At 35.7% G+C, this 17,234-nt stretch overlaps 1 protein-coding gene across 4 annotated transcripts in view; it reads right to left on the bottom strand.

Moving 5' to 3' along the window:
- grin2bb (glutamate receptor, ionotropic, N-methyl D-aspartate 2B, genome duplicate b) overlaps positions 1 to 17,234 on the bottom strand; it is a 115,294-nt gene that overhangs the window by 7,411 nt on the left and 90,649 nt on the right. For all 4 annotated transcript variants that reach the window (XM_051888494.1, XM_051888507.1, XM_051888508.1 and 1 more), the window contains exons 7-15: positions 14,266 to 14,380; positions 13,803 to 14,011; positions 12,364 to 12,535; positions 10,396 to 10,549; positions 10,161 to 10,286; positions 8,186 to 8,415; positions 6,943 to 7,103; positions 4,435 to 4,622; positions 1,740 to 1,978 (exon numbers count right to left, since the gene is read on the bottom strand). In XM_051888494.1, coding sequence (XP_051744454.1) covers positions 1,740 to 1,978; positions 4,435 to 4,622; positions 6,943 to 7,103; positions 8,186 to 8,415; positions 10,161 to 10,286; positions 10,396 to 10,549; positions 12,364 to 12,535; positions 13,803 to 14,011; positions 14,266 to 14,380 — 1,594 coding nt within the window. The remainder of the gene's footprint in view (positions 1 to 1,739; positions 1,979 to 4,434; positions 4,623 to 6,942; positions 7,104 to 8,185; positions 8,416 to 10,160; positions 10,287 to 10,395; positions 10,550 to 12,363; positions 12,536 to 13,802; positions 14,012 to 14,265; positions 14,381 to 17,234) is intronic.

Below are 17,234 nucleotides of genomic sequence, written 5' to 3'. Positions count from 1 at the left end.
GAGGCAACATGTCAGAAATGTTTCCTGTCTTGCTCTTAGTCACGCTTAGTGTCTATCCACTTGTGTATTTTTTTCCCTCTTTTCTTTATGTTCCTCTTATCTCCTCTACCTTCTGTTTTTTTGTAACTCAGGTCATCCTTCCCAGTGTGACTCTTATTCTTATTCATCTCCTGACCCTTCAATCTGATTGGGTTGGAACATATTCTCCATTCAGTGTTATCTTATTTCTTTTTCTTTTTCCTTCTTTCTCTTGAGAGGTGCCATTCTCTCCCATTTTGTCTTTTGCCTTTTTCCCTCTATTCATTTTAGATTCTTCTTAGCCCCACAACAGCAACACTGCTTTAGCTAGTGTTCAAACACGCATCTACATCTCAAAGGGAAATATATCTAATAAGAAAATCAGTTTCCTATATCTGTACTTGCAGCAGAGGAAACTGGTCATGCAAATTGCCCTGTTGGCTAACAGACCAGTATAGTAATAATTTTTCCTGTTAGCCTCAATAATTTGTGAACTCAGGTAAACCCAGGTTTATCTTTGAGTCACTTGCCAATTTAGTCAGATAAACTGATATTTACTTCCTCTGTGTTCATCCCAGACATTATGTGGGTCATGGCACCACTCCAATTTGCTTGAGGCATGATTTGATGTCCGAATGTCTAGAATGAGAGACTGCTGCTTTGGCCTGTTAGCTCAAGATCAGGGGTCTGACTTATAAAGACTACATATGCACAAAATGTTTGGCCTTTCCCCCACACACATCAGAATGAAACTAAACAGAATGTACCCTTTTCACATATACACCACAATTGTCACAATTATACCCCTCTTAAGTATGGAGTTAAGCCCTTAAATCAAATGTAATCATCATCCAGAAGTTTCAGTCTTGAGATCTAATGATTCTAATGTAAAGGAAATGCTTATACACCTTTTACATTTTTTTTTTTTTTTAAATTGTTTTTACACAGCAAAATCATTTTCTTAATCAGTATATTTGTGTTGTTTCCAGTAAAAATACTTAAACTTCCTTAAAACAGTAAAATTCACTCAAGAGCCAAAAGGAGCCAACTGCATAAAGTTATGCTTAAAGCTATTAAAATAATAAAAACTTACATTCAAGATACATTTGTTGAAAACACATCTTAATACTCATGTAAATTTATCGTTTTAAAGTTGGCATAAAATAAAATTTACACTTTTTTTGTAAATGCAAGTTAGAGATCTTACCATGAACCATTCATTTGGGCATATGTTTAATTATATATATATATATATATATATATATTTTATTTTTCTTCTTATTATTTTTTTTTTTATTTGACCAATCAAAATGTCATAACTGGATCTTCCAGTGAAAACAACAAGGCTTCTCTCTGGTGACATATGCAGGACTTACTCGCTCCTGCAGGCTTGCCTATATCTGCCTCAACTTTTGAATTTAATGCCCACATCTCAAAATCCAATGAACAACCGAGTCCCCATCCTACTTCCCCTAGATCTGTTGGTACATTTTTACCATTGCTTTAAGGGTAGGAAAGATATTTTTACTGGGAAGCAAGACAAAGACATTAATTAAGAAAATGATTAGCAGTGTGTAATATCTCTTATCTGTGCTCCTAGTCTCCAAAGCTTCAAGAACTAATTGAACTCAATAGGCTGTTGGCTCCATAATAATAGTTGAGTCAACCCTTGTGGTTGTTTGCCTGCAGATCAAAGGTTCAAAAGTAAACCTGCCACTCACCCTGCTGATGGAGAAAGTGATGCCGGGCTTGCCCGAGCACACACCCATGAAGCAGAATCGCAGTTGCCAGTAGAAGAGGTGCTCTGCGATGAATGTGATAAGGGACAGGGCCATTGCAGCTCCCAGCATGTAGAACACACCTGCCATGTTGTCTACATCCAGCTGACTGCTCATCACCTCATTTTTCTCATTGTGGCAGATGCCAGTCAGCCACAGGGCCTCAAGTTCCTCCATCTCACCTACAAAGAAATAGAAAAAAGATTGCTAATTTCTAAAGTTTGGTTTGTATGTGTGTTAGAAAAAGAGAGTGACTATTTGTGAATCTTTACATTTTTTCTTGTTGTCTCTCTCGCTGTGTGTTTGTGGCCTTTGAGAGCTTTTGAGCTTTACCGTTAGCAGACGTGTCTGTTCACTTTGTCTATCCGTGATGATTTCAGCAGTGCATTTATTTAGAGCCCCCACAAAACTGTGCACAGTAAACAAATTATGGCCCCTCCGAAGTGTAACATTTGTCATGACGGATTAATCCAAACTCATAGGCACTGAAGCTCTCTTCTCATTAATGATTGCTTATGGGAGTCACTTGAGATTTGGTTCCCAGCTCTAATAAGGGCCCTGAGGGGCCTGACAGCCCACATAGGAGGGACAGGATCAAACTCCATAACACCATTTGGTGTCCTGCAGGTCTGTCTTTAGGGGCAAATGCAGATATACACAAATATACTCAAAAACACACATGAAAAAGATTCCATCCATTCAGTGGCTGCATTTCTATTTCACACTGGGAACTTTACTTGGTGACTTAAGCCTTCAAATCCGTCAAAAACCCAACACCTATGTGAGGGTGAATGTGCGCGCGGGTGTTTGCATGCTGTGCCGGTGCATTCATGTGTACCTACATGTATATGTCACACAGTTGATGCCTTCCCAGTGTACTTTTGAGACAAGACAAGCGCCCCCTTGACACTTGCAAATAGGACTCTATTCCTGCTCCTGGATCATATGCTGGCTTATATAACAACATGTGATACACCCAACCGTACCTTTACATGCCATACCACTGTCAGTGTGCCGAACTAAGGTGCACTGCCTGCTTGTCAATATGCATATGAATGCTCACTGTGCCACTAATCTATTCTAACGCGTCCCAATGCATGCATGTGGAATTACTAAGTATGGGATATATATTATATAAATGTATCTAGATGCCAATCTTATTTTGTAAGGATTTTGTATGACTGTGGCCATATATCTATAAGCTCTCCTTACAATATATCATCCTGGATGTCTAAAATTATTACACTGTTTATGCATGTATGCGGTGCATAGGGCATGTTCTGCATGTGTCTTTGGATGTGTTCCAAACAGCTTGTCATCTCGGATGCTGTTTGGGGAAGACAGGATGATTTCCAAAAATCTGCCTCTGGATCTGGATTACTAGTAGGTTCTAAAGGAAAGCTCTCAAATCAAAATGAATAGGAAATGTGGAGATCTATTGCTGTTACAGTACAGCTATTACAGTTACTTTGTACACTATATTAGTACACTATTTATGCTACTATAAACTGTACAAACACAAGTTTGTGGTCGATAATTTAAAAAAAAATTTTTTAACTAAGGCTGCATTTTATTTGATTAAACATACAGTAAAAAACGTAATATTGTGAAATACAATTATAATTTAAAATGTTTTCTATTTGAATATATTTTAAAATGTAACTTTTTTCCTGTGGTGGCAAAGCTGAATGTTCAGCATCATTACTCCAGTCTTCAGTGTCACGTGATCCTTCAGAAATCATTCTAATATGATGATTTGGGCTCAAGATACAGTACATTTCTTGCTGAAAATAGTTGTGCTGCTTAATGTTTTTTGCAGATCTTATATTTCCGTCAACAATTGTGATTGCATCTTCCCCCCATCCACCCATTTCTGATCCAACTATATGATCGATTTTAATCATCACAAATACAAGGTAATATTCATTGTGCAAATACACAAATATGAAAGAAAAATTCAGTAAGACACCTTCGGTTTGAACCATAGTCATTTATATTATTACAAAGCATATTATGAGAAAAATCCTTGATGATTTGATGAGTACAGTAATTCAACATTAGCTTTATTATGCTTTAACAGAATGTAAATTCTCACACAAAGGAAGCTTTGAAAAACAAGCTGCCATATTTTCACACATCTAATACCATTTTGTGTGGCATACTTGTTGGCGTACTAACAGACAGTGTAGGCACTTGTCATCTCTTGCCAGGTATTCTTCAAAACTGTTTGCCTTGAGGGCACATTGAGAACCATTTAAAGAAGAAGTGAATGAAGTAAACATCTCAAGCTGTGAATTCTCTACACATTCACGCCACTTTTGTCAACAGCATTTCAGTGCAAAAACCTGTCTTATTCACTAACCACCCACAATCCATTTTAACCAGGCGCTGTCTGCTATCCGCTATAGCCTCCCATTGTACAAATTGTGCTTAGCAGAATTTTGGGGCGTGTCTGTAGGATTACCAGATTTGCAGAATTTTTTAGTGAATCAGATGATAAAACAACTCGGACAATACAGATTAATTCTTACTGAATTTCCCCAAAACATTTTTCTTTAATGTTAAGCTAATTCGTGCAGATTTATCAAAATCATCTAATGAAATGACAAATTGAAAAAAGAAAATAGACAATATTTACCATCTCCAAAAAGCTGCAGAATGGCGAGGTCCACTGCCCTCTTCCAGCCTGAGTCTTTCTGAATGGCAATCCCATACCCTGTAGTGGCAAAGATATAACCGCTGCCAATGGTCACCAGTTTACAGCCCTCATCACGTCCGGCCATGTAATTCAAGACCGCTGCATCGTAGATAAATGCATCCAATTTACTACACAGGAGGAGAGAGAGGAGTAATATGTTAGAATGTCGATAATTCCTTGTCAAAACCAGTTATTTTCAGTATTATTGATACAATATTATAGTTTTTGTTAATATTTTGATATTCTGTTTTCATTTTAATTTTAGTTACATTTTTAGTAATTTTGTTGTGTTTTGTCATTTTTATTAATTTAGTTGTCATTTTTTTTTAAATATGTCTATATAGTTTTTATTTTAGTTTTAGTTATTTTAGTACTTCAACTTAAACTAAAAGAAAATGAGAAAAGTTGCCTTGGCAACTAGCTGAAAATAAAACTGTATTTCAGTTCATATTTATTTTATTTTATTTCAAGTAACGAAAATGCTTTTTTAATACAGTTTTAATGATGATAACCCTGTGCCAAACACATCTGAGTTGCTTTCAGGTTTTTTTTTTTGGTCAGCAACAAATAAGCAGCTACGAAGTATTATAGTAAAAAGACGTATTTCAAGGGTCCTGTATCTTACAGGATACAAGGGATAGGCAAACTTAGATATAGGTTGACAGGAAATTGGAAAAAAATTACCTTAATAGAGTGGTGTGCTAAATTATGTGTAAAACTTAAAATTTTAATCTAAAAATTTAATGAGCATTTTGCTAATTCTTTTATTTATGTATATTGTTTATCGTTTGTATTTTTAAAAATTCATTTGTCACAACAAATGGCCATTTAAAACAAATTTGTGAAGTCAATAAAAATGTAAAAGAAATGGTGACTTGCTGCAAGATATGTCTGTAGTTTTAAATAAAATGGTAACACTTTACAGTAAGGTCCCATTAGTTAATGTTAGTTCATGTTAAATAATGTACTGTATCTAACTAATGTTAAAGTGTTAGTTCACCCAAAAATGAAAATTCTGTCATTATTTACTCACCCTCATGTCGTTCCACACCCGTAAGACCTTGGTTCATCTTCAGAACACAAATTAAGATATTTTTGATGAAATCCGATGGCTCAGTGAGGCCTCCATTGCCAGCAATATAAATAACACTTTCAGATGCCCAGAAAGCTACTAAAGATATATTTAAAACAGTTCATGTGACTACAGTGGTTCAACCTTAATGTTATGAAACAACGAGAATACTTTCTTTGCACCAAAAAAAACAAAATAACTTTATTCAATATCTAGTGATGGGCGATCTCAAAACACTGCTTAATAAAGCTTCGAAGCTTTACGAATCATTTGTTTCGAATCAGTGGTTCAGAGCGTGTATCAAACTGCCAAAGTCACGTGACTTCAGTAAACGAGGCTTCGTTACATCATAAGTGTTTCGAAATTTCAATGATTCATCACTGGGGGGCGTGACTTTGGCAGTTTGATACACGCTCCGAACCACTGATTCGAAACAAAAGATTCGTAAAGCTTTGGCGCAAAAAAAGTATTCTCGTCGCTTCAGAACATTAAGGTTGAACCACTGTAGTCACATGAACTGTTTTAAATACATCTTTAGTAGCTTTCTGGGCATCTGAAAGTGTTAATTATCTTGCTGTCAATGGAGGCCTCACTGAGATTTTATCAAAAATATCTTGATTTGTGTTCTGAAGATGAACGAAGGTCTTACAGGGTGTGGAACGACATGAGGGTGAGTAATTAATAAGAGAATTTTCATTTTTGGGTGAACTAACCCTTTAACAAATGGAACATATTTGTAAATTGTTACCATTAAAACTGAAAAATTTTAAATAATCAATTTGTTTTTTATTATTATTCGAGGTGTACTCAGTAATTTCCCCACGTTACAATGTTTTATACATTTTAAAAAAAGAATAATGGTTAAAAAAAATTTTTTAAAATGATGTATGCTCACATGTATGAAGGCTCCTAATGAACACTTTTTTTTTTATGTAGCTTTTACATAAAGCGCGTTGCGTCCTATGAGCTGCCATGTTGAAATCACATGACCAGCTAAAACTATATATTTTATCCTGGTAACTGTTATTATAAGTCCAAGATGACTGTCATATCGGCCAGCACAACATAAACAAAAATTACTGAGTGCCTCTTTAAAATGTCCACAGTTAGTACTGATAAAATAAAGGATTGCAGAAACCAGTTCCATGTTGAATCATTCTTCTACCAATCAGCATCTCCAAACAAAGTCCCTCCAGGACGCCTCATTTTGATGCTATTATCAGTCCAGAGTTCATCCACCCACTCACACACTGTACTTACTGCTGTCCTACAAGCTTTTAATCTCCCTGTCTTCCCCTCTTTTTGTCTTCCCACCCTTTAATATTCTTTTCATGCAGATATTATCTCTCTCAATCTTTCTCTTTTTTCGTTCTCACCCCGTCTTCAGGCTGTGGAGGGCCTCGTTTACGTTTTTCTGGTGGAAGCTGGTCATATAGCTGTGCATCTCCTTGTAGTTATTCCTTATGTTTCTCTCGGTGCTGCCATTGGGCACAGTACCGAACCGGAACGGAGGGGAAAAGTCATTCGGATGTTGAAACTTGATAAGAGAGAGAAAAATATATATATAACTCAGCAGTGTCCACACTGTCAATGAACACTCAAGGGACAAAGTGTGAAGAGAGGTGTCATTTCAAAAAAACTTAAAGATACAACAGATCTCTTTTTTCCACCATTCATAACAGAACTATTTCCTGTGTAAATACATGGACTATGTTCTCTAGACACTCAAAGCTTTGCCAGACATAAAAAGTAAAGCATGACTTAGAGTAAAAAACAAAATCTCACCACATCAATTATTAAACGGGCTACAGCACCCTCTCAGAGTCAAATCTTGTTTTCTGTTTCATAGCGGTTGGCTAATTCACATTAGCCCAATTTTTTCCACACAAAGACGACAGAAAAACAAAAACAAATTACCACTAAACCAGTCAGCATGTGGTTGCCCAAATATGTCATCAGTCATTTGAGGACCATAAACAGTAATATTAGGATTTCATAAGCAAAACCGTGCAGTGTAAGCATGCATGGATTCACGTATTCCCAGTTAAGAACATAAAATGGCAAGTTTTTTTTCTTTAAATTCCTTTTAAAAGTGAATTGTGAAAAAAATGATAATTTCCAAACATTTTTTCACTAACACAGATTCAGTCACATATACTCCCGCCCCAAACCTGTGTCACTGGTTAAACCATAAATTGACATGTCAGATCGCTCAAACAAAGCAACGTTTTTAAAGCGTCAGAGGCACAGAAAACCTACAAATGCCCTACAGCTGCCTCTGCACATTAAACAGAAGAACATATTATAACACAAATTACACAGAGCACCTTAAATATTGCATCATTTATTGGCTAGTCTGTGTCAATTAACCTTAGCTGTTTAACACCAAGGATGAAGTAGAATCTGGTGTATCAAGTCAAGTCACGTTCAGTTCAAGGCAGTCTTCGGAGAAGAAAAAAAAAAACCCCAGCTTATTATGTCCTTAGAGTTGGAATTGATCTAATTTTTTGACAGTAGGATAAATGAGTTTAACGAGTACTATATTATTAATAACAGCTTTCAGATGCCCATTGTTCACTTTTGCACGTGCTGCTGAATTCATCCAATAAACACTGTTACCTTTTTATCACTCAGGCCAGTCACCTGGTCCACATATTCCTCTTGAATCATAAATGCGGCCAGGTTGGCAGTGTAGCTGGCCAGGAAAATCACAGCGAAGAAAGCCCAGACCGATACCATGATCTTGCTAGTAGTGCCTTTGGGGTTCTGCACGGGCACAGAGTTATTGAAGACCAAACCCCAAAGTAGCCAAATAGCTTTTCCAATGGTGAAGGAGGGACCGCCAGGCTCTGATTGTGTGTAAAGAGGTAGAGAAATTGAAATAGGGAGTTATTACCTTATAATTTAATAGGAATCAGAGGAGTAAAAGGGCAGATGAAGAAAATGTAATACATGTAATAAATAGATGAACTATTCAGTTTTGATTTCAATCAAACAAATCAATACTATTCAGAGAAGCAGTACATTGCTGAGCATGAAAAGAGGTAAGATGACATAATGGCCCAAACTAAAAGTTGCTGTCAAATTGATTAATCGTCATTAACCGCATCTAACATTAAAGTTTGTTAAATTTATATATATATATAATAAGCAATATCACACAAGTAGCTGTGCGATATCGCCGTATATCAGCATGGCTGTGATTCAACCGTAGGCACGAGTGTGTTGACACACAGCCATATCGCACAGCTACTTGTGTGATCTTGCGTTTATACAACAGTTCGACAGCACGAGTGTGTGAATAAATAAGAAAAACAACTGAGTGTCTTTAAAAACCCTCCTTGTGAGGAACTACTTCCTTCCGCCACGGATTCAAACCTCAAGTTGACAGTTTAACAGTTCAGCCCAAGCCTTCTAATTCTAAAACATCACTTCAGAACTAGTAATGATGGAACATTGAGTCGCTTTATTGACTCACTGTAATATGTAGAGTATTATGAGAGAGAGAGAGACCGCCTGAGCGAGTGTATTTCCTGCATCTAGCTGATATTCTTCAGGTCAATCGTATATTCATAATCACAAAATCAGTCTGAATGTCTGCTGAGGAAAGTGAAGTCTTTGTCTTTGTCCTTTTAACATTTAACACGACATTCACATGACAGCGCTAGTCAATGCATTTACTGGCTAGTCAAGTCGGTTGCATCTTGTAAGATGTTTAAAGTAAAAACAACATCCTTGTTTCAGTCTATTTCAAATATAAAAGTCTTTGCGACTGACTGACTCAGTCTATGCCGCCATCTCATGGCGTATTAATGTAACTTTAACTGAAGTCGAAATCACTTACAGACTCTTTCTCAATACCAAAAAATATGGCATTTATTTATATAAAATATTATTTATTGAACAGTAATATTTAAATTAACAATAGCCATTATAACAGTATAAGAAGTAAAATAGGAAATAAACACAAGCAAACAGTTCAGTCAAACGTACAAAAGTAGCAATCTAGTTAGTACAGGATTTAATTTCAAAGTAAATAAAAAGTTATGAAACTTAATATAGCCCTAAAGCCAAATCCATTTGCTCTGGAACAAGTAATAGATTAATAAGACCAAAGATTACCCATTAGATATACCCAATACGAATTATACCTCATGTTTAAACACTATCTACATAAGAGTCAGCGGCAAATTCCCAAAGGACTGGCCAAGATGAAGCTGTTCTCTGGAGCTCGCATCTCTGAAAGCGTCTAAACAAATTTTCAAACATATAAATCACATATCTGAGGTCTAAACAACTATATTCTCGCCTACAAAAAACTCTTAAAACTACATTCTGTTACAAAATAGTATTATCTATACCAATATGGTAGGTTTGCTTGTTCGCCATGACACTCGCTGTGAGAATGCTGACAGCGGAGTGATTCAAAAGGTGAAATGGTTCCTGTGGAGATACTGGTAGAATATCGCACGGCTGGAAAGACCTCTCAGCCAATCAGATTCGAGAACCAGAAAGAAATGTTGTGTATATATAATATATATGATGTATGAAGATGTTAGGTATAGGTGTGATACATTTATATGTGTGTGCACACCTCGTCCATCTGCCAAGCAGCGATTATAGCCAACAGGGCTGAAGTACTCAAAGACGAAGACAGCCACAGCTGAAACTATCAACAGCATAACGAACATCATTACCCAGACATCAGCGCTGAAGGGCTCTGAGAGCAAAAAAAAAAAAAAAAGAGGGAAGACAAATTATTAATGAAGAGTGCACTTGAATGTGGAATTTTCTCTTGAATTCCCTTACAGTGTGTATTTAGTACTTACCTAAAAAGGCAGAAGGAGACACTGTGCCGTTGCTACGAGAGACCATGACACTAATCCCTGTCTCTATGAAGGGCACAGAGAAGTCAATGACCTCTGACCTCTCTTCATTTATGGTCAGGGACCCCACTGCCATGTGGGCATTCTTAAGCACCACCTAGATGTGAAGAAAAGGGACAGTTATGCCCATCTTGTACTAGTCTAGGCATGCCACAACAGAGGGGAGAAAAGTAACAGTGTGAAAAGACAAAGGTGAAAGAAAGATAAAATGGGAACTAGTGAATGAGAAAACCACGAAGAAGAAAAAAAACATGACTGTGAGACCAAGGAAAGCAGAAATCAGGTTACTTCCTACACTGGGTCGCAGTAGCTTTTAATAGCCATTTCTCCTTCTTTTCAACCTTTCCCTAATCACCACTTCCCCAAACCCATCACTTGTCCAGGTATATTTAGAGTTACATATAAGAGGCCTCCAGTGATTTAGGAAAATGGGACAAAACAGAGTTAATAAGGTGATTGTACAGTACAGAAAGGCTCTGTCTACATCAGACCTACTCAAGGGGCCACAAAGCCGGATCCCTTTAGCCTCCAGGGCTACACTCCTAATTTTTATAGTGCCTCTGTTATATTAATGAGGCTACAGAGCATTACACACTTACATAGCCACGCATAAAAACTAAATGGCTTCCATTATAATCAATGAAGCTGTACTGTAAGCACTCGTCTGTGGCACGGTTTGCAGAGTGAACTATAGATTTCCACTTGGTGTCAGATTTTATAAATTGAACTGGGGGTTTACCATGGTATAGCAGAATCTCAAAAAACATGCAGGCGCGAAAATGCCCTGCGGGCTGCACGTTGAGTAGTGTTATTCCATATCCTATTTTCTTTCTCTGTCTTTTCAAAATATGAGACTATATTTTGCATATTTGTTTGAGTCTGTGTTGTGTTATAGCATCTATCTCTGAACATGGACATGACTTGGAGCATCAGATCTCGTAAAGACATTAAGTAAACATAAAGCAAGCTACTAAAATCTGCGACTCCAAATGTGGTGCAGTTCTGAGAGGATTCATATGACTAGGACCGAAAGGGAACTGCATAACATTCATTCCAACTGTGGATTTACATATGATCCGGTAACTCATATTATTTCTCATCTGAATTAATGCACCAGCTGTATTTTCCCTTGGGCTTGTGCAAACTCACTTGCTCACATTTTCTCTCTCTTTCATCTGTTTTTGTCATGAGAGATACTGTTCAGATTTTCATTTTTTGAAAATAATATATAATCAGAAATCCATTGATGCTCTAGAGCCATGTCCTAGTGGTTATTGCACATTATCTGTAACTAAAACCATAAAAAAAAAAACTAAAAAAAAACGTTTTGATTACTTGAAATAAAATAAACAAACAAACAGAAAATACTAAATTACTAAAATAACTAAAACTAAAAATTAAAAAAAAAAAAACTATAGACATACTGTATTTAAAAAAGAACTAATAAAAATGACAGAAACACAACAAAATTACTAAAACTTTAACTAAAATTAAACTGAAAACAGAAAATATAAAATTTAAATTCAATTCAAAATATTAACAAAACTATATTAGTATATCTACAATATTAAAATAACACTGGAGCTATGTCGCTCATTCAAGCAATGTGAGTTTGAGTCTGGCTCAAACATTCCCTGATCTAGTTTCCCCTTTTAATCACAAAATTTAGTCATTTAACAACATTTCTCAAACTATTTTGAGCAAATTATTATTTTTAATTTTGTAATAAGCATACCGACAGTGACAAAACCAAAGCATACTGTTTTCTCTCATCCATCATATGCAGTATGGTAGAATAAATAGAAAAATTATCCAGCAAGCTCTCGGATGATAAAAAACCTATTCAAACCCAAACTCTAGGTGTTTGATGAGAACCAGTAGTTTTCTTACTAAAAGCATTTTGAAACTAACCTCTCCAACCATGCCATTCCATGTGCCATTGATCTTTTTGCCATGCTTCCCATTGGTCACCAGGTAGAGATCGTAGGTGAATTTTACAGACTTGGCGATCTTTTTAAGGATGTCTATACAGAAGCCCTTGCAACAGCGTTTAATGTAGATCCCTGAATCTCCTGTCTGATTTCTGGGGACAGGAAAAACAAGAAGAAAAAAAGTTAGAAGATTAATGTTAGCGCAGGAAGTTATTTTTCTACATAGTGAGGACGTTTAACAAATTTTGCCTCAGCTGTTTATCAATCTTTGATCAAAATACCATTTCATAATAAATCTGCATCTGAAGAAATCAATCAATGAGTCAACATAACATCAAAATGATTAATGACCACTGCACTTACTATTGCATTGTCTACAATAGTACAAGGCACTTTAAATTTGTCAAAATTCACAATTCTTGGATAATTTCTCACAATAACTGAGTTTTAGCAGCAATTTATTACAAGAATGCTAAATTAATTTAACAGTAATTTAACAAATATTTTATAATCATTACAAAGACACAAGATACCAGTTTTAATCCCTGAATAAATCAGTGTTTTACATTGACTGTACAATAAAGTAAACACCACACGTTCTTACTATATGATATAATCGAGTCCTGACAGTGACAGAGCACTTTGAATTTGAAAACTAAATGAAGTATCTGTACTTAGTGCTCTCATTAAGACAATCTGCATTTTGGTAGTCAAGATTAATGACTGATCTCATACAATAGCTGGGTTTCCATCCAAACATGAAGTGAATCTTTTCCAAGTTCACAAAAAACAAATGCGAATTAGATCCGTTTCCATCAAGTTGTTTGAGCGGATGACGGTGGTATTTGTAACCTATTAACCAACAGTAAATAAAACACCATCAGCGGAAACAGCTGATTAGTCACATGGGGTTAATGTTCACTACTTCTGAATTTATTCGGCAAATGCGTTTCCATCTCCCATTATTCGCATTAACTCTTTTTCGCACAAGTCAAAAACCACCTCAAGCGAGCATTTTTTGCAAATTAAGGGATTTTTTTTTTTAAATTTGGCGTTTCCATGGAAACATAGTTAATGACTGATTTTAGATTTAAGATATTTTACCTATATTATGTAGTTTTATCCATCCTGACATGGTTGCACAAATCTTTACAGACAAACAGTGTGGTGAAACATTCACTTGAATTTCTTAGTATTTTTTTCTCTTGGTATTTGGAATTTTTATAAATCCTAAAACCTGTTTATTTCCAGGTTTAAATTACATTTTGACTCATTGCGGTCGCAGATTTTTGGCCCCATAATATTCATCTGCTATTTAAAGTTTTTAAATATCTACTGTGAAATCTGAGATGAATCTGAACTTTGAACCAAACTGCAGCACATTTCTTGAATATCTGTACTGTTTCTATGGATTCTCACTGGAGTTTGAGCTGTTTTCTGCACGGCACTGTATTCCTCATGCAGGTGCCACTGAGGGGGTCGACATCCTCCACAATAACAAATGGAGCCTCCTCCAGCGTAACAATGGACAGGTGGTCATCCTCTCGCTCCCCAGCATCCGAGTACAGCTCGAACCGAGGCCACACGTGGTACTTCATTGTCAGAGACCCATTCTCCCATTTACCGACCTGTGAAAGTGCAAAGAGGGCAAGATGAGAGCTGAAGCTGAGAGAAGGATAACAAGTGACATAATGAGAGGGTGTTGAGGTTGAAGTGGCTAAGACTGGATTAGTGCGGGCTAAATTTGAGGACGGCAGAAATCTTGAATTAAGATGAAGAGAGATAAAGAGTAAATGAAGGTTGATAATTACATCAGGGAACTGTGCAGTCACGAGTTAAGAGAAATCAAGAGAGAAAAGGAGAAATGAGTAGAGATACCCACCCTGTCATATTGCCTCTCCTTATCTAACAGTATAATAACCAACTTTGGGTGCATCTGAAAACCGTCCTCACTGAAGGAGAGGTTGCGCCCTTCAAATGTCACATTCATGAGGTACCTGAAGAGAAAACAAAGGGAATACATCAGACCAAGCACATTTGATGGTTATTAACACAAAGGCACCTCCCTTGTTCAGCACAATTTTTTTTTCAGAACAAGTCAAAGCAATCTACAGGATCCCTCAATGTCAGCATTTTACATGGCTTTCCAGTTTACCTATAGCGTGTGGGTTTCTATACACTATCCACATATGTCCACACACATTTATAATGCAGGAAAGCAGGTTTGTTGCTAGAGGCTATAGCAAATAATATTCACAATGGCAAATGTGAATCTGGCGGCCTCCTGGTCACAAAACCATTATTATGACTTTTAAATCCACTTAGTTGGAGAGTCTTGAGGAACTGCTATGGCCTTCACCTTAACAAAATACAATAGTCATGAACCCAATATAATAGTAAGTTAATAATCCAAGGAAAACCATTTATTAGAAGTGAGTAATATTACATGCCAGTTTTTTTCTAATACCTGATATCTTAGCCTTCAAGTAAGCCATCCATAAATGCATTAATAGTAGCTCATTTCTTGAAAGCAGCACATTTAAACCAGTTTATAATGTAATTCTTTGAACGTTGTTGCATCTTGAAACAGTTTGGCTTCTTATTTGCTTGTACTGGATACTGTGGATGAGACAGCAAGCATTGCATGGTGAATAGTTTCATCCAAATGTCAACCTTTTTCCAAGAACAGCATGCTTGACCCCTATCACTTAGGAATTAAATCTTGTCACGCAACCTTACCAGCCAGAGCGTCTTGACACTGCACAGATCTGCCTTTAGCTTTTGACATGGTCAACCACAACCTGTTCATTTCAGTGCTGACAGAATTAGCTAATTTACTTATTTATTTACTACTTTCATAACAGATCATAATAAGTTTGCAAGAAAGCCTCAGTTTCTGTCCCTTAAACCTGGAGTCCCTCATGGCTCAGTATTTGGTCCTTTAATGTTTTCTGTCTACATCAGACCACTCTGCGCTACCATCTAATCACAGTGTAAATTTGATTCTTCCTCACTGGCCCACCAGAATTTGCCAAATAACATCTTCATGTTCATACAGAATGCTTTCATTCGAGTTGTAATTAACCTCTGCTGTAATTAACCTCTTTTGTGTCACTAACCTACTCCACAGACAAATTTGGCCAGAGCTTAATGGACTGTCTTAATGGACTTACTGACCTCATCTAGCACTTAGACATCTGTACTGCATAAACAATGTTTTAGCATTCTTATATTGTGTTGTTCTTCTTGTTGCCCTTGAGATCTAACTTAGAACTTGAATTCTTAGTATTCTCAACCACATTTTTAGCATTTGTGATATGCAAGTTCATAGATTTATATACATGAATATAAATATAAACACATATACAATAATAAAAAGAATATACAATATAGAATATTCATAAGTGGAGAACACGGCTAGTTGTAATAAGAGCTACATACACTTTTTTCGAAGTTGTAAATAAAACAAAGATTATTGGAGTACATTTACAAGAAATTGTTATTTCAGTCTTTATACTTTACACATTTAATTCAATGGGTTTTTTTTTTTTATGTTTCTTCAGGGTTGAGGATTAACAAAATACATGTAACTTAGTTACGTATTTAAAATACAAAATTTGAGTAACTGTAGGTAATCAGATGTGTGTGGTAATCAAATTACAGTTACATCCGAAAAGCATTTTAGATTACCGAAGTGATTACTTTGAATTTTAATGTCATTTATTTCATTTAAACATTAATGTAAACTTTGATGGGCAATTAATGTAAACAGCAATTGTTGATTCTCTGGCTCTGACACTGCAATAGCATCATAAGCTACAGTTCTGCTCATAAGTTTCATACCCCTTGCAGAATATGCAACATTTTAATCATTTTAACAAAATAAGAGGGATCATAAAAAACTATTTCACATAACAGATGTTTACATATACTCCAGAAGACAAAATGACTGAATTTATAAAAATTGTCCCATTCAAAAATGTACATACCCTTGAATCTTAACTGTCTGTCAACTGGATGATCCATGACTATTTTCATGTTTTGCAATAGTTGTTTGTGAGTCCCTTGTAATTGTAAAAAAAAAAAAAAAGGTAACTGCAACTTTTTATGTCATAATTCCTCGCAATTGCGAATTTGCATCTCACAATTCTGACATTTTTTCTCAGAATTGCAAGATATAAACTCACAATTGCAAGTTATAAAGGCAGAATTGCATGATAAAAATTGAAATTCTGACTTTTTTCTAGAAAATTACGAGTTTATATCACAATTCTGACATCTTTTCTCGCAATTCTGCCTTTTTTTCTAGAAAATTGCGAGTTTATATCACAATTCTGACATCTTTTCTCGCAATTCTGCCTTTTTTTCTAGAAAATTACGAGTTTATATCACGATTCAGACATCTTTTCTCGCAATTCTGCCTTTTTTTCTAGAAAATTGCGAGTTTATATCACAATTCTGACATCTTTTTTTGCAATTCTGACTTTTTTCTAGAAAATTGCAAGTTTATATCACAATTCTGACATCTTGCAATTCTGACTTTTTTCTAGAAAATTGCAAGTTTATATCACAATTCTGACATCTTTTCTTGCAATTCTGACTTTTTTTCTAGAAAATTGCGAGTTTATATCACAATTCTGAGAAAAAAGTCAGATTTAAGAGAAAAAAACTCACCATTACCTTGTTTTTGTGTTACATACTTATTAGTATTCCAAAGTATTCTAAAGTATTTAGATTAAGTTACAAAACTTGGGTAATCTAACGAAATGCATTACGAATTACGTTTTAAAGCATGTATTTTGTAATCTGTAGTGGAATACATTTTAGAAGTTTGTGAAATTTTCTAGCCAT

The sequence above is a fragment of the Ctenopharyngodon idella genome, chromosome 1, assembly GCF_019924925.1.
Source record: "Ctenopharyngodon idella isolate HZGC_01 chromosome 1, HZGC01, whole genome shotgun sequence".
Lineage (NCBI taxonomy): Eukaryota > Metazoa > Chordata > Actinopteri > Cypriniformes > Xenocyprididae > Ctenopharyngodon > Ctenopharyngodon idella.
Note: the sequence above shows the minus strand (reverse complement) of the source record. Positions and strands in the feature narration are given on the sequence as shown.